At 34.5% G+C, this 18,771-nt stretch overlaps 1 protein-coding gene across 1 annotated transcript in view; it reads right to left on the bottom strand.

Annotated features, from left to right (window-relative positions):
- Positions 1 to 11,336: 11,336 nt before the first annotated feature.
- Positions 11,337 to 18,771, bottom strand: part of Cenpk (centromere protein K) — a 52,213-nt gene continuing 44,778 nt past the window's right edge. The window contains exons 9-10 of the mRNA XM_005392631.1: positions 15,324 to 15,377; positions 11,337 to 12,235 (exon numbers count right to left, since the gene is read on the bottom strand). Of these exons, the coding sequence (XP_005392688.1) occupies positions 12,077 to 12,235; positions 15,324 to 15,377 (213 nt within the window). The 3' untranslated portion in view covers positions 11,337 to 12,076. The remainder of the gene's footprint in view (positions 12,236 to 15,323; positions 15,378 to 18,771) is intronic.

Raw genomic sequence — 18,771 nt, 5'->3', positions numbered from 1 at the left:
TTTTTGTATTGTGGTAATGCTTGCTTCGAGGAATGAGTCTGGGAGTACTGCTTCTCTTTCAATTTCAATTTCTCTTTCAAGAGTTTGAGTAGCAGCATTCAGCAGTGAATCTGTCGAGCCTGAGGTTTTCTTCCTCGTTAGCTTTTAAATTACTTTTTCAGTTTCACTGACAGATATTGGGTCATTTAGAGTTTTTATAATGTCTTGATTCAGCTTTGGTAATTCATATGTATCAAGAAGTTTGTCCATTTCTTTTGTGTTTTCTATCTTATCGGAGCACAGTTTGGATTTCTGCAGGATCCACTGTTATTTCACCCTTTTTATTCTTAATTCTATGGATTTAAGGTTTTTCTTTCCTTTTATTACACGGGTAGCTAACGGTTTGCCTTATTTAATTTTTCAAAGACCCAACTCATTGATTCAATGATTCTTTGTATCATTTTCTTATTCTCCATTGCATTAATTTCTACTCTGATCTCTATAATTTCTTCCCTCTTTCATGCATTGTGTTTCACTTGTTCTTTTTCTAAAAGTTTGAAGTTCAACATTACATTATTTCAGCTTTCATTGTTTTTCTGATATGGGAATTCACCACTATAAATTTCTCTCATAGGACTGCTTTCATTGTATCCCATGAGTTCTGCTATGTTGAATTGGCATTATTGTTTAATTATAGACACTTTCTAATCTGATATTTAATTTCATCTGTGACCTAGTGGGTGTTCAGTAGGCTGTTATTTAATTTCCATGTTTATGTAGTTTCTGTAGTTTCTTTTATCATTGATTTCCAACTTCATTGCACTATGATCTGATAATATGCATGGCATAATTTCAGTTTCTTTGCATTTACATAACCACGTTCTGACCTAGTGTGTGGTCTATTTTGGAGAAAGTCCCATATGCAGCTGTGAAGAATGTATATTCTGTAGAAACGCTCCATATATTCTGTAGAAACGCTTAGATATTCACTAAGTCCCCTTAATCAAAGATTTGGTTCAGTTCTGATACTTTTTTCTTTTATTGCTAGTTGATCTATTTGTGACAGTGGGGTGTTAAGTTCCCCCATTACAGTTCTTTAATGCTTATTTCACTTTTCATATCTATCAATGTTTATTTTATATAGTTGGGTGCACTGGTGTTTGCTGCATATTTTCATTTTTGTTTTTTTTTGAGACAGGGTCTCATTATGTAGTTTAGGTTAGTCTTGAATTTACTATGTAATCGGGCTGGTCTTGAACTCACAGTGACCCTCCTGTCTCAGCCTCAGATTACAGGATGTGCCACTATGCCTGGCTAGTCAGAAATGTTTTTCTGCTTTTGTTTTTTTTCTGGTACCAGGAATTGAACTCACAACCTCACACTTTCCTCTTGGATTATTCCCTTAACTAGTATGTTGTGACCATTTTTGTCTCTTCTGATCAGTTTTGGCTTGAAATACACTTTGTCTGGAATTAGGATAACTACTTTTTTCTGGGTTCTTGTTGCATGGAATATTGTTTCCCATCCTTTGTTTAATGTTTCTTTTTAAAGTAAGTGTATTTCTTCTACACTTCATATCATTAAGTTTCGTTTCTTGATCCATTCTGCCAATCTGTATCATTCAATTGGCAAAATGAGACCATTCATGTTGGGATTATTGACAGGTATTGATTTATTCTGGTTATTGTATTCTTTTCCTGCTGATGCTTTATTATTGTTTTTCCTGTTGGTTGGCTGCTCATCTTATCAGTATTCATTCTTTTTGACTTACTGCTATTGTTGGTTTCATTGTCTCTTCCTAAAACATCCTTAGGAATTATTTGTAATGCTGTCTTTGCAGTTATGAATTTCATGAAGTTATCATCATCATAGCAACACCTTCTCTGTCAATTTTGAAGACTAGTTTTGCAGGGTACACAAGTCAAGGTTGGACATTATCTTTTATGGCTTGAAATTCTTCACTCCAATCCCTGCTGGTACTTAAGGTTTATGTTGAGAAGTCTAATTCTAAAGGGCTCACCTTTATATGTGATTTGTAGCTTCTAACAGCTTTCAAGATTTTGTCCCTGTGATGGACTTTTGGTACTTGAGTATAATATGACAGTTTCTCATTTTGCTTGTTGTTATTTGGGGTTCTATATACCTCAGTTATCTGTACATCTATTTCTTTTCTACATTTGTGAAGTTTTCTGCCTTTATTTCTGTGAACAGCTTTTACATAATTTGTGTTGTCTTATGATTTTTCACTTATTCTAATTACTTTTAGAGTAGTCTTGTGTCATCTAGCTGCTGTTGAATCCATTTTTCATTTTCTGTTGTTTTTAAGATGTCTTTGAGTAGTTGGTCTTTGAAATCATCACTGTGTTCTAGTTCTGAAATTTTGTCCTCATACTGGTTGCTTCTGCTGCCCATATTTTCAACATAATTTTTAATCTCCTGGATTTCTGAATAAAACCATTCCATGGACTTTAATTCTTTGCTAAACTGGTCATTCATATTTTGTATCATTTTGTTTTGCTCATTCATGTCTTCTGAAAGCTCTGAGATCATTTTGGTTATTACTTCCATTATTTGTGTAGTGATAAGTGATCCCAGTGAGTACCACTGTTCTCTACTCTCCTCTGTTATGCTTTTGAGTATTCCAGGTGTGTGGCTTCTGTTATTCTGCCCCTTTTTACCCCCTGGATTGGCTTTGGGGAAGCTGGAAGTTTTAAGCATTTTGTTGCCTTGTCTTCTCATGTTTCTTTTGTCTGTGTTATTTTATTTTGTGCTAAGGTTTATGGATACTTACAGTAAACATTGTGTTACTAGTATTCAGTCATACTTTGTGGATAATTGTAGTCCTACGCCTCAGCCCCAAGTTCAGGCCACCTCTGCTAATTTGGGAGGGGAAGATACAGTGTAACTAGCCTAACAACTGAATTCTCTTGGAATGTACTCCAGCATTGTCAATGCTACAAAGGTAATCTGAATGTTCATTAACAGAGCAATAGAAACAACTGCAACAACTGTAACCTTGGTAATATCAAGCAAGTCAGCCATAATAGGATTTTCCAATAAGAACTGAATATTAACATATCACCAAAACCAATTATGTAGCACCCTTAACTCCAGAGGAGAAATCCACAATTATGGCATAAACATTAAGACAACCCAGTTACTGACTTACAGCTAATATGTACTAAATGCAACAGCTCTCTGTGCTGATGGTAGAAAATAATTCAACTGTAATTTTATAAACTATCACAAGATTAATAAAGCTTTATGGCTGTACTACTAAAGACACAGAGTTAGGGAATAGGGGGATTCAAGCTGAAAAAAATTTAAACCTTGAGCTATGTGATATGAGAAGTGTTACAAATGATCTTATTGGAGAGAAGGGTGTTTATAAAATTAGGTAAAGGTAACAGAAAAAACAACAAAAAAAATGATGAAAAACAGAGGGAGAAAAAATCATGTGGGACGTACATCCTCCAAAAAAATTATCTCTGTGATTTCGAATGTGTGGTTTTCTTCCAGGATCTACAGTTTTTGGGCAGTACCCAAAGTACGATGTCCCCGCTTATGCTGCCAGATAAAGAAGGCAGTCAGACTCCAGATCTGTGCTGGATCCAGGCACAGGGATGGGGTAGTGTAAGATTATGGCAAGTGTGCCAATGCAACAACTTTCAAATCGAGAACAATTCAGACTGAGCCTGGCCTCTGGCAGAGGGGCAGGGCCTATACCTTTTAGCTCAAATTCCTCAGGTGTTCTCTTTTTTATCCCGACTTCAGCTTGCTGACTACAACTGTCTTCTGTGGTTGTCTCTCTCCCAGTCACTGTGATAATGTAACATTAGAAGCCCTGAAGTGAAGTTATTCTGTGGCTCATCTGAGTCCTAGGTTCAAATAATCAACCCTTCCCTGGAATGGTGTCTTAACTCTCTCCAGGGATATGGCAAACCCTTGGACAGGGTCATTCACTAGCTGTTACCTCTCAAAGGACTCACATGGGAGAAGAATCCTGCACTCCCCCTGAAGCTCACAGCACCCACTGATCTGGTCCAACACATTTCTCCCTGAAACCCTCTGTAATCCCCACCTTTCACTTTGTCTGTGTGGCTTTGATCTCCCTTCCCTGCAAGCCACAAGCCAAGAACTAGGAAGAAACTATAGATTGTTGCTTCCCTTCTCTGCATTGTGATCCATCTCTTTGGTTCCTCTGTAAATTTTAATTTTCCTGGCAGACCCTTTATAGTTCTTGGGGATCTATTTTTTTCTTTCTTAGCAAATTAATTGTTTTCCAGTCTCTGGATTCCAAATCTCAGAGGTTAAATTGTTTTTACTTACTACTCTGCCATCTCCCTGGAAGTCCTATTGATCTTGTTTATCTTCTCAAAGTACCAAATATTTATTTCATCAATCTTTGTATTATTCTTTAATCTGTTTCATTAATTTCAGCTCTGATCTTTACTATTTCCTTCTTTTTAATGGCTTGACATTTGATTTTCTTTTTTTTTTCTTGGTCTTTTGGAGACAGGGTCTCACTATGCAGTTCAGGCTGGCCTTAAGCTCACTTTGTAGCCCAGGCTGGTCTTGAACTTACAAAAATCCTCCTTCCTCAGCCTCCCAAGTGCTAGGATTACAGGTGTGTGCCACCACGCCCAGGCTTGATTTACTATTTTTTAAGATCTTGAGATATATTAGGTTATTTAAAATCCCTCATATTTTTAAAAATGTAGGCACTTACAGCTATATACCTCCCACTCAGACCTGCCTTTGCTTTATTCCATACATTCTGGAATGTTGTTTACATTTTCATTTGATTTCCTTTTCATACTGATAGCACAAATTTTGGATCTTCTGATTCCACAGGTCTGTGAGGTCCACAGTCAGGAAAAATCAAGTTTAGTGTATCTTTGGGGCAGCAGTAGAATCTAAGATTCTTGAAACAGCCTCCAGTAACAATCATTTGGGCTAGGAAAATGAGGGGTAGTCATCATTATTACTGATCCCTAAGTTGTTTCCATTGGTGTTGCAGGCAAGAATGGGAGATGTCCCCATCGGTATGTTACTGAAAGTTCTAACTTTCACCATTAATGAAGGGGAGGGTTGTCTCCTTACAAATAGGTGGGTATTTAAATTAACACCACCACATGGCTTTCTTACTGCTGGCTGTGATGAAAGTCTTGACTCTCCACTGAGTCCTCCTTTATTCTCGAAGGATAGCACCAAGTTATAATCAGACCATGGGAGAAGTTGAGATTTACCATTTGGCCTTTTCAGATATAGGTGAAAGGTATTGTTTTCTTTCAATGGTATTCCATTAGAGTAGAATGGTAATAGTCTAAACTTTTTTTTCTTGCAGCATTGGCTCTTTTCTCATGCTACTGATAGAGCAAACCTTTGTAGCACTTTTGTTTTCTGTAATTGGCACTTTCAGTATTGCATGCTTCTTCAACACCCAGCCTGCATATATAAAGAAAAAGCAAAGTGCAGTATCATTTTTGGGCCTCATGTTCCCTAGTCAGTCCGCCTTTTGCCCTCTACTATTCAATTTTTCCTAACATGTGTTTTACATGCTATATACAAAATTTTTAGCTGCAATTAGCAGGAGAAATAGGGAAAAATATGTCCAATCCATCTTAGACTAAAACTAGAAGTAATTTTTCCTCTTTATTTTTAACATTTTCAAAATTCTTCTCATTTCTTTTCATTATCTTATCATTTAACTAAAATAATTAAGTAGGGTGAATAGCTCCTATTGATTGATTTTGTGGGTGATTTTTATTATTATATTTTGTTTGCTTTTTTCTTTTTTTTTTTGAGACATAATCTCACTGTACAGGTTCTGGCTGGCCTTGAACCATGTAGCCTAAAGTAGCCTCAAACGTGCGGAGATCCTCCTACCTTAGCTTCCTGAGTGCTGAGATTAGAGGTGTGCACCAGCACACCCAGCAATCTTTATCTAACTTAGATTTGCACTGTGTTCATTATAGGTACTGTAAGTACTTTTCCCTGGTCAAAGAGCTGCTCTCTAACTCTTGTCTATAGGTATCTTCCTTTTTAATAAACAGAATGCACAGATTTAACATTCTATTTTGACCCATCTTAATATTCAGAGCTCTTTCTATTCTAAGAGTTTTTTTGTCTATTTCATATATTTTCAAAATAAAAAAGGAAAAACACAAGTGTTGGAAAGCAAAATCAACTCTTTACCCTGCTATCATTAGAAGTATGAATTAACATGTTCCATAGTCAAAACAAACAATAAGCACACCAGACCTAAAGAGGAGCCAGAACTAAGGGGGAAATCCTTTTCATCTTTAAAAACACTTGAGTATTTTCCATAGGTTAATGTCCTACCGAACACTGATGTTGGACGATACAGCACACTTCTGCATATGATATTAATGTGGAAAAGTTACTTTTTCCACTATGAACAAGCTAATTTAACCTTGTGGGGATTTTTCTCTTAAAAATAGTTGTATTTTCAAATGAAATATCCAGCTGTTCAGAAGTACTATATCCCTGCAACATCTTTTCAAGAAACATTTTAATGTCTTTTGCATTCTCCCTTTCACAACTGATTTTAAATAAGTTTATGTGTTCGTGATTGTTTCTTTAACATCCATTATCCTGTGGATTAACTTTTCTTCTTACAGAAATATGCTCATTAGCTATTCTTTTAGGGAATGTGTATAGGTAAGAAAGATTTTTTAGTTTCTACATGTCAGAAAATGTATTTTTATCTCATTCTTGAGTAATAGTTTAGTTGGTTATGAAACACAACACCGTTAGTCTTTTACTCCAGTGATTATTCTTGCTTGATAATGAGAGATACCACTGTCATTCATATATTTTTAGATGGGGTTTTGTTGTTTCCCAAGCTAGTTTTGAACTCCTGGATCCAAGTAATCCTCCTACTTCAGCATCCCAAGTACCTGGGATTACATGTGGGTACCATCATACCTAGTTTATAATTCCTTTCCACAACCAATTATTTCATTTGTTGCTTTTGTTTTTAAAAGACTTTGTACTTTTTAAATCAATCATATTTCCTCAAAATATACACTTTAAGTCAGTCATATTGTACTCAAAATTTTTTAATTTTTTAATTTTCCTCAAACTTAATTTTACCTAGAGTAACTACATGTTGTAGTTCATTATTTTGTTGGGTGTTGCTTAAAGTTTCAAGTAACATAAAACTTTGTCTCAACTGACTTACTCAGAAGTAAATCTTAACCTTATATATGTTCCCCAGTAGGGTCAATATTATCAGATTTTGTTCTCAATCTTTTGTGGTTCTGCCATTCTAAACATGCCAAATTTCTCCATAAAAACCTCTCCTTACAGTTACAAAATGGCTAAACACTTCCAGATGTTCTATGCAGACCCAATAATATCTACCAAATGAAGCCATCTCTTCCTGTTTTTAACCAGTGAAAAAATCTTTCTAAAAAGTTCCTCAGTAGACATATAGTAAATACTACATTAAGTGTATTTCTTAATAAATCACTAAGAACGGGACTCACATAAACACATTTGTTTTTAGCTAAACACGCGGTGTTGTAAACAATAGTGGATTACCTAAACTGTCAGAAAGAGGAGAGCCAAACAGTAAAATCTGCTTGCCTTGCCTATCTTTGCATTAGATATCTTTACTTCTTTAATTTTTTAGTTTGCATGGATATAGTAGAAAAGTGTTACGTTCTGTGTTGTAATTTTTATTCTTTTTAACTCTCCATTTTGACCCATCCCCACCTACAAGCTTTAAAATTACTTCAGTATAGCAAGGTGTAGTGGCTCACACCCATAATCCCAGCTACTTGGGAGGCTAAGGCACGAGGAATGAAAGTTCTAATCTAGCCTGGCTAACTAAGCGAGACCTTGTCTCAAAATGCAAAATAAAGAACAACACTGGGTTCAATCCCCAGTACTGGAAAATAATAAATACACACATATATACATACATAGTCAGACTGCTCCACCTACCAGAGCCTAGAGCAAGTTATAATGGTAAAATTATCTAATACATTTTATAATTACCTAAACCACTAACTAGTATTATTAGTAAACTGTACACCTTATTCAAATTTCTAATTTTTTAAATATTACTTTCTTCCAGAAGTTTTTTTAGGATCCTATCTTGTAATCAGTTGGGTTTTTGTTTTTGTCTCGTATTTTCAAGTTCCTTGAATTTGTGAGTTTCCCAGGCTTTTCTTGTGTTTCATAATTTAAAGAGTACTAGCAAGTCATTGTGTAAATGTGCACTTAGGTTTATCTGATAGTTTCTCATGATTAAAATAAGGTTATGAATTCTTCAGCAAGGATATCACAGAAATGATGTGTCCTCAGTATATCATGTCAGGGAATTTATATATCAATGTCTTATTACCAGTAATATTAACTCCGATTATCTAGTGACAGTTGTCTGTTGGGCTTCTCCATTATGAAAGTACTCTGATTACTGTATTTCCCTTTGTATAGAATAAAAAGGGTGGCATTCAGACTATGAAAATTCACTCGGATTTTCACTAACTTTAGTATCTTCAGAGGGCCAGGGATATAGCTCAGTGGCACAGTACCTGCCTGGCAATTGCAAGGTCCTGAGTTCAACTCCCAGTACTGTTCCCCCCCAAAATAGTATCTTCAGAGAATGCTAAATTATGACTGTGTATATACAAAATTATTACTGGGATGTTGGTCTAAAGACAACTTTCTATTTATATTTACTTGTAAAGCTACCAGGAAGAATTATCTTTTATGTCACTTTTATTCAATTATATTACCATGGACTCATAAGTATTTTATTCTATACATTAAAATTTAAAACTATCTCGTTATGCCATATCACATACAAATTCTAAATCAAAATGATCTAAATATAAAACCTAAACTTGTCACACAGGATGGTGCATTACTGTAATCCCAGCAATACAAGTAGCTGGGAAGGGTCACAAACTGGGAGGGTCACAAACTGAAGCCAGCCTGGGCAAAGTGAGACTCTATAATCAATCAATCAAACAATCAATCAAGAGCTCAGGATGTAGCTCAGTAGTCAAGTGTCCCCAGGTTCCATCTGCAGTACGGGTGGAGGGGAGTAGGACACCTGCCTATTATACAGAAGTCCTGGGTTCAATCTCTAGCACAAGGGGAAAAAAAAAATTATAAAACTTATAGAAAAAGAGAGCATGTCATAAATGGCAAACATTATTTGTTATGACACCAAAAGCACAATCTATAAAATAAAATATTAATAACTGGGATGTCACTAGAAGTCCACTTATTTTTATTTTTATTTTTGTACCAGGAATTGAACTCACAACCTCACACTTGCCAGGCAGGCACTATGCCACAGAGCTATATCCCCGGCACTGAGAAGTCCATATTTTTGCTGGATATGGTAGCACACACCTGTAGTCCCAGCTGAGGCAGGAGGATCACTGCAAGTTCGAGGACAGCCTGGGCTACAAAGTGAGTTCAAGGCCAGCCTGAACTACATACAGAAATCCTGTCTCAAAAAGACCAAAAACAAAAAAAAAAAGTGTATTTTTGTGCTTCAACACATAATAGAGAAAAGGCAGACTGGAAGAAGATATTTTTAAAATCATATATCTGTTTAAAAAATAACTTTGTAGCCCAGGCTGGTCTTGCACTCACAAGATCTTCCTGCCTCAGCTTCCTGAGTGCTGGGATTATAGGCATGCGCCACCACATCCAATCCTTTGTCTTATTCTTGATCTTAGAGGGAATGCATCTAGTTTCCAATTATTAAGTATATAGGATTTTTGTAGATATTATTTATCAAGTTTAGAAAAGATCTGTTAGACTCCTATTTACTGACAGTTTTGGGTTTTTTTGTTTGTTTTGTGTTTTTTGAGACAGGGTTTCACTACGCAGTTCAGGCTAGCCTTAAACTCACTTTGTGAATATACAAAATCATATATTGAACTCATCATGAACTCATCATGCTCCTTCTGCTTCATCCAGTGGAGTGCTGTGATCACAGGTGTGCACCATCATGCCCAGCTCATTTTGGCTCTTTAAAAATAATTTTTTTTTATACAAATGGATACTCATAAGTGAAATAAATCAGACTCACATGTGTAAACATCATACTGTCTCATTAGTATAAGCTGAAAGAGTAAACAGATCCAAAAAGGTACACTAGAAAGGCAAAGAAACTGCTCAAAAGGAAAAGAACAGGGCCAAAGATATAGCTCAGTGGCACAAGTGCCTGCCTGGCAAGTGCAAGGTCCTGAGTTTGATTCCTGGTACCAAAAAAAAAAAAAAAAGAAAATCAAAAGGAAAGAGCAATTGAGATGGGGGAAAGGGAATAAAGAAGGGAAAAAAAATACACATATATACATACATACAAGATAGCTACGATAATTGTACTACTAATTTCTATTAGTTCATTGAAAGGAACAATTAGTGATTATATTGTTTAATCACTTTTGCATGCCTATATCTGGTGATCTGAGCAACTATTTTGAAGATTAACAATATGCAACATAATAACAATTGTTAATTTCCTATGATCTTGTTTTGAAATTCTGTATCTTATAGTTTTTTTTTATTCTCTCTTAAACAATACAAATAGGCACTGGATTTTGACAAAGTGCATTTCTGTATTTTTCTTTTTAAAGACAAGTTCTTGCTACATAGTCCAAGATAGTCTTCAACTCTCTAAGTAGCCAAGGCTGTGCGCAAAATCCTGACCATTGTGCCTCAGCCTCCTCAGTACTGGAATTACAGGAGTATACCACACACGTAGCTCTGCTTCAGTCATATTACGTGGGTTACATTAACTATTTCCAACTGTTGGGCCAGCTTTTCAAAGCTAGAATAAATGCTGTTTCACCAAGGTGTACAATTTTTTTTTTGTTATAGTTGGATTAGATTGCTAATATTGTTTTGAGTATTTCTGCACCTATGTTCATGAGAAATTGGTCTGCAATTGTTCTTGCTCATAATGTTGTCATCTAATTTGTTGCTGTTGTTTTGTATTGTGACGCTGGAGATCAACACACAACTGGAATACTCTATGAGGGAACTTTATATGTAATCTTCCCCTAAAGAGACATATTCTCCAATATATAAAAGTATTTGTATTTTCTATGGAGGGACATGATACACTTGAAGTATTATTTACTTACTGTAAAAAAGATAAATTAAGGTAAGAAACTTGGATGATATATAACAGAAAGCATTTTCAAGTATAAAAGCATGCATAAATTTCTCTTAGAAAACTAATGATTCTAAATAGGTTTAGAATTCTCTCGCTTAGCTTGTAGTATAATCCTGAATGAGTCCTATCCACCTGTAAAAAAGTCTCCATAAAAAATATGCAACATCACCAGTAGCTAGAGGTTCTTATAATTTTATTTACAAAAAATTCACAAAATGTCACAAACATAAATTTGTTGGTAATATTAGCAGAGTCAAGAATAGATTAATATAAAAAATCACTTGGTATATAATATGTATTAAAATATAGCTTTCACCCTAGCTTTATCCATTAGTTTTTTAAGTCCAATTTTTAACAAATCTAAAAACAATGTAATACATATGAAACATTTTGCTAAATATTTTTAAATTAAGCCACTTGCTACATTGGATATTACTTCAACTTTAAAACCACTTACAAATTAAATAAGGTAAGATATATGATTTAAAAATATCTTCTTCCAGTCTATCTTTTCTCTATTATGTGTTGAAGCACTGTAATTCCCAAATATAAAGGCATTATGCATCAAATGGAACTCAAAAAGAATAAAAGATATTGCCACAAATTTTTTAAAAATTATATTACACACATTGTAAGTTAACCAAAAAACTGACTAAAAGAATATTGGATAAGGTACATCAAATGCTTTATAAGTGCAGAATATTTTTTTACTTGCACTACTGTCCATGTAGTTTAAAACAGCAAAGAATTGAATGAATCAGAAAAGACCATTTTAAAAATGAATAGATGGCAGTATGTACCTTCTAAGGATAAAAGATGGACTACTACTTTGATCTGCAGTTAATAATCCTTATTCAAATAGTCCTGAATTCCTCTAATGTTTGGATGACAAGATTCTTTATTGTATGAAAAGAGATCAACCTTCTACTGATGGAAGGCTTCTAATCTTATTCGGGTTGGATCTTCTGGATGTCTTAAGGCAATTCCATTACGCAGCAGCAGCTCAATATAAGGTGGCCAAAAGGAATCACTAATCTTGACATATGGATCATGTGGAACATCAAATAATCTATTTATAAGAATCTAGGAAAAAATATTGAAAATACACTTTACATGGAGGAAAATCTACCTGCAGCTTTAATAAAATCAAGAATGGATCTACCAAGAATGTTGACCTCTTTTCTCATTAAACAACTGTTTATAACTTTTATATACGGCACTAACCTAAACAATTTTTTAAAGACTATAGATATTAGTAAATACAAAGTTTTAAAATTAATTTCTGTATCTTTTTTTTTTTTTTTTTTTTTTTTTTTCTCCGGTAACAGGAACTGAACTCACGACCTTGCGCTTGCCAGGCAGGCGCTTTTGCCGCTGAGCTAAATCCCCAGCCCCTAATTTCTGTATCTTAACATCTTAAAAAAATTCCCCAAAACTAGCTAGAAAGCATTTGTAAGTGTTCTTTCTCTTATGATTAATAAATTCTTTAGAATAAAGACAAGAATCTTACAAAGTAAAATTCATAGCCAGGCCTGATGGCACAAGCCTGTAATCTGATTATTCTGGAAGGCTAAAGAAGAAAGAGATCAAGTCTTACAACTTAGCACTGCTCTACCTCAAAATTTGAAAAAGAAGTTGGAGATGTAGCTCAGTGCAAAGACCAGGGGTCAATATCCAGTACTGCCCCCTACAAAGGTAAAACTCAGAGTGGTAGAGCAGTTGTGAACACGTGGAAGACCCTGGGTTCAATCCCCAGCATCAATCAATCAACAAAGTACTGTGCACAGAGTGTCATAATACTGGTGGCAGCATGTATGGTGGCACACAAAGCAACTCAGGAGGCTGAAGCAGGAAGATCAGAAATTCAAGACCAACCCAGACAACACAGCAAGACTCTGCCTCAATATTAAAATTATTTCAAAAGGGCTAGGGACATAGCTCAGCGGTGGTGCTTACCGAACATGCACAGTTCAATCCTATGTGTCACCGAAAGGAGGAAGAGGGAGAAAGGGAGAGAGGGAGAGAGGGAGAGAAGGGAGAGGAGAGGAAGACAAAAGAAAATTTGGGGAGTGGGGAGTGGCTCATCAGTCCCTCCCTTCAAAAGCTCCTATCCTTCTGATAAAGTTTAAATTTCAAAATAATTTTATTGCCATCATTTCCTTCAACTTCATTTTTTTATCAAGAATGTTGAGTGATTTAAAAATTGAGACATTTTGACAATTTCTATTTATAGGTGACCATTTCCCAAAATGCATTTCATTAAATCAGCCTCACTATCTATGTTCTTAGTCCTTGATAAATAGAATTGTGTGCTCTTAAGAAAAGTAGACACAGATTGCTAGTGAGAACTGAGAATCATTTCTTTCCCAAATCCAGTGGCACTGGGAAAATTTTAAGACACAAATATTTGCAATTCTTTGAATACTAATATTTTATAAAACTGTAAAAATGCTAAATGTAAACACATTTTTGACTCCTCATCCACTTCCCAATACTTTTACAAATTATAAAAGCAGGACTCAGTAGGATTAAGGATTCCCTAAGAAACAAAAATTAGCAAAATTACACTCTATCTCTGATTTGCCAGGCCAAAGCTTTAATTGAAAGATGCTGGGCCAGGGATATAGCTCAGCGGCACAAGTGCCTGCCTGGCAAGAGCAAGGTCCTGAGTTTGATTCCGGGTACCAAAAAAAAAAGATGCTATTACTTTAAGAAAAATGGAAACGAAAAAGCATAATGTATATAAATATAAAGTACTATAGAAGTGCATAAAATTAACCTGTCAAACTCTAATTTCAATCACATTTCACAATCAGTATTTTATTTCTTGAAATGAGAACTAAAACTATCATTAATTATACCTATTTCAAGCCCTACAAAGGGGGGGAGCTATGTCTTCACTTCTTTTAGGTATTATGACAAAGAATTAAATATATTCCTATTTTAGAGCACTTGTGTATTTTAATACAATTTAAAAGTCTTCTGAGCTAGGGGTGTGTAACTTGTTATAGAGCACTTCACTAGCATTTGTGAGGCCCTGGATACATTCAATCCCCAGCAATATACTAGAAATGGTTAAATGCTAAAAATTTGTATTGAAAATGAGTATTTAGATTATATTTTATTTTTCACTGAATTGAAGTTTAAATATTGATCATTGATAATATAAGCCTCTGAAATACATTTAGTTTTCTAAGTTTTATACTATAACCCACAGTATACCTGAATATTTTACACATTACAGTTGATACTTTGATACCACACGAAATGGCAATTTTTATTTAAAAAATTAATATATCCATGAAAACAGCAGTCATAGTTTCACTATAAATTGGAGTAGCTAGAAAAGTTAAATGTTCTAATCACAAATCCAATAAATATTTCCATGTACCATTTCAAAGCAATAATAATCAATTAGGAAAGGTATCCTGAGGCATCAAATTAAGTGGACAGAAACATAGAATTTTACACTCAATTCATTAAATTACAATGAAACATGTTTTCTGAAAATACCCTTCTAAACTTACTAACACTAAGAAAAAAGAATACTAATTGATAAACGCCCTGTTCTTCACAGACTATTTTCCTCTCTGTCCAATTTGCCATATATTCTCATACCAAGATTTTCTAAAGTATTTAATATATTTAGTAATTTAGTGGGAGCTCAAAAACATTTTTTAAAAGGTCAAACATAATTATGAAACAAAATAAAATGTCAAACAGAAAAGTTCATAATTATTCACTCATTACATTTTGATAAAGGAAAACTGTGCACAAATGTTTACAACTTTGTACAAAAACTGTTTACACTCACTTGCATAAGTTATACTACGGAACTAAAATGCTGTCAATATAACACAGGATTCTATTATATAAATACTAAGCAACAAAAATTTTTTAAGTCTGTAACTATAATAAACCTTGAGAACATGAAAGGGTTGAACTTCAATTTTTTCTTTTTAAAAAATGACAATATTGTTGCTAATACTACACAGAAGACAAAAATTCATTTTATAGTAGAGACAAATTATAACCGTATCAAAATTGATGTATAACCTAAGAATTAAAGTAGTAGTCTGTCTTTTATAACCCTGCCTATAATTGTTCACAAGTGACTAAGAGACAGCTTTAAGATTTAAAAAAAAAAAAAACTCCCCCACAAAGCCCTTACCTCTAACACTTCATGCAGTGTTATCAGCTGTGCAGTCGATTCTTGAATGATTTTCTTTAAGAAAAATGTGAATAACAATTAACATTTTAATTCTGCTGACAGCAGAGAGTTGAACTGTATTATAAGATTTTTAAAATTAATATTTCTTAGTTGCAATGGTACAAGTAACTAAAATCAATCCATATTAAGTGATTTATTTTTTTTTTTATTTTTTTTTGGTTTTTCTCCGGTACCGGGAACCGAACTCACGACCTTGCGCTTGCCAGGCAGGCGCTTTTGCCGCTGAGCTAAATCCCCAGCCCCTCATATTAAGTGATTTAAAAAGACTTCGGAGCCTGGCATGGTGGCTCAGGCCTATAATCCCAGCACTTGGGAGGCTGAGGCAGGAGGATCACGAGTTTGAGGCCAGCCGGGGTTACACAGTGAGTTCAAGGACAGCCTGAACTACATAGCAAAACTCTGTCTCAAAAAAAAAAACAAACAAACAAAAAGGCATCTAAAAGTAAACAACCTTATTGTACATAAGTCAGATTCATAAAAATGCAGTTCCAATGACTTCTAAGACAGAGAAAACTGTTATAAATATTATGTAATTCCTACTACCCATAAACATATAAGGGGTAAATAATATATATGGCATACAAAATAAAGTCTAATATCTGCAACCCTCAATAAAAATTCTCCAAGTAAATGACATTCCAAACTATAATTTCAGAAGAAACTTGCTTCTACGGTAGCTTGTTCATCTTTCCACAGCTCTTGACAGCTCTTCACATTAAACTCACTTTTTTCACTGAATGACAAAAAAAAATCTCATTCAAATTTTACACAAGTATTTTGCAAATATTTGAAACAGCTAATGTAAAACCCAAGACTCTCTTCTTCATGTAAATTGCCACTGATTTCTTCAATTATTTCCACATGGCATAGACTAGCAACCTCTCATAATAAGGGAGGTTCTCTGAATGTATTATAGTTTGTTTGTTTGTTTGATCCAATCTCTCATAATGATCTAGGTATGATGTAACCATCAAAGAAAAAAACTGCCTTTTAATTAGAGATGCTGGAATACTTTTTATTAAGATTAAAATTGTAACTGCAAATCATGACTTGCTTTACAAGGTAATTAAGGTTAAACAAGGTCACAAGGGTGGGATCCTAATTCAAAATGACTCGTTTCTCTAAAGAAGAAGACACACTGAAGAATTCCACCCTCTCCTTCAACACAGAGAAAAGACCAATCAGAGAACACAGTGAAAAAATGTCATCTATAGGCCAGGAAGAGAGGCACTGCTAAGAATTACTCTTGACAGTGCTTTGATATTGGGCTTCTTGCCTCCAGACTGAAAAAATTAAAATTAGAATTCATTTGTTATTTAAGCCATAGTGTGTGGTATTTTGTCATAGAAGCCCACTAACATACTGTATTATGGCTGACCAGAATAAGAAACAGAGACAAAGAGAACACTATCCTTTTATAACCTTTATCACTAATTCTTACATATCATGTACAAAAAAGTGAGGTTATCAAATGTGAGCCCATGATGGCTTCTGGTAATCAATGATTTCTTTTCAAGATGCCTCAAACTTCTGATTCTATTAATGAAGAAGCTTAATATGTTTAAAAAATAAAGTTGAAAAAAATGGGGACATTGAGATCAGAAAATAAAATCAGTGAACTGTTGCAAGATTAAGACCGTTAGAAGGCAAGGAACTGTGCACTTTACAAAAGGATCACTAGAATCACTATCAATAATTTCCTCAATAAATAAAAAGTATAAACAATAAGTAGAGAGACAAAGTTCATAACAAATATAATGCCTATAGATAATGTGCAAGAGGAAAATAAAAAGAACATATTTTTTAAAAAAAACTTTCTTTTTCCTAGTATTCTCACATTCACTCATCCAGGAGGTATAGCCTCAGTAGTAGAGCACATGCTCAGCATAACCAAGGCCCTGGGTTCAATACCTAGCACCAGATTAAAACAAAAAAAAGGAAAAGAAAAAGGATTCACAAGGTATTATAAAAGATAAGCAAACGGAAGAAATACAATGACATCAGACAGAACAGGTTGTACAAAAAAGCGAGAGGCATTAACTACATACTTGTGGGAGCTATAGTGATATGATTGAATAGATTCATGTAAAAGATGAGCAGATGAGCAACAAGCCTGAACAGATAGACAAAAACCAAAATATGAATTCATTTTCCTACAGCATTTATAGATTTCATCCTACGGGAAGCCAAAGTTTTCTTAAAAAAAAAAAACTAAACCATATTTAGCTCATTCTGGTGCCAATTTCAATAGTTTCACTTATTTACATTATATGTTATATTAAAATAAAGAAAGGGGTTTTTCACAACCTCCTGTCACCAAATGGTTGGCTTGCATTTTTGGAAAAGATTTATTATACCATAACTACTATTCAAATAGTCAATATCCTAGATCAGCAGCAATGAACCTATGGTACAAATGCACCAGTGGGCTGTTTGTATCATTGAAAGCTCTACAAGGTTTGTCATCACTACCTACATTAATAAATGTAACACTTTTCTGATTTAAAAAGACACATACTGTGACAATTGAACTGTCAAGTTGATCCCGTGGGAGCTGCCTACAGAATCAGTAAAGCACACTTCTAGGTGAAAGCACACTTCTACATGTGTCTGGGCAGATCCTGAAGGCATAATGTTGGGGTCTATATCCAGCCCCTTTTGCCTTTCTTTCTAGAACTGCTCTCCTGCTCTGCTTCCTTGCTGCCATGAGCCAGGCAGTTCTGCTCCCACATGCTCATGGAAAGTTTCTGCCTTCAAGCCAGCCAACCATGGGCTGAAATTACCTGAAACTGTAAGCCAAATTAAACTTCTTCTCCTTTAAGATGCGGATGTCAGGAATGGTGTCCCACCAACACCAGCCAGAAAGCTAGCTAATACATATATTTATCATGGAAAATGGTAAAAAGCAAACAGCACAACAACAGACAAAACTCATCTGCAGGACATAAAGTACTATTCTATTTTTTGGTACAAATAAGATTCAATTCATAAAATTTAGTCATCTGCATTTTACCCACCTCACAATATAATGTATTTAATTAACTTCTTTGATGGTGTTCAATATATTATTTTTAAAAACTGTGATTTTCCCATCATATGAACAAAGTATTAAAAATGCATTTAATACATTCCATTTCACTGACCAGTCAAGAAATTTTTTTATTTTCCAGTAAATAAAAAGTGACAATGGCATATTTCTGCACATGTATATGTATATGTATCTTTAAGCTATTGTACATAAGAAAATTTCCCTTTGGACTTGCCTAAAACAATCTCAAATACAACTGTTTATAAAAATATCTCTTAAAACTGAACTGTTTTTTTCTTTTTTGTACTGAACATTGAACTTAGGACCTTGTACTTGCCAGGTAGATGCTGTGCTACTGAG

This window comes from Chinchilla lanigera, unplaced genomic scaffold, assembly GCF_000276665.1.
Source record: "Chinchilla lanigera isolate Chin_1 unplaced genomic scaffold, ChiLan1.0 scaffold00045, whole genome shotgun sequence".
Lineage (NCBI taxonomy): Eukaryota > Metazoa > Chordata > Mammalia > Rodentia > Chinchillidae > Chinchilla > Chinchilla lanigera.
This window is presented reverse-complemented; position numbering and strand designations above follow the sequence as displayed.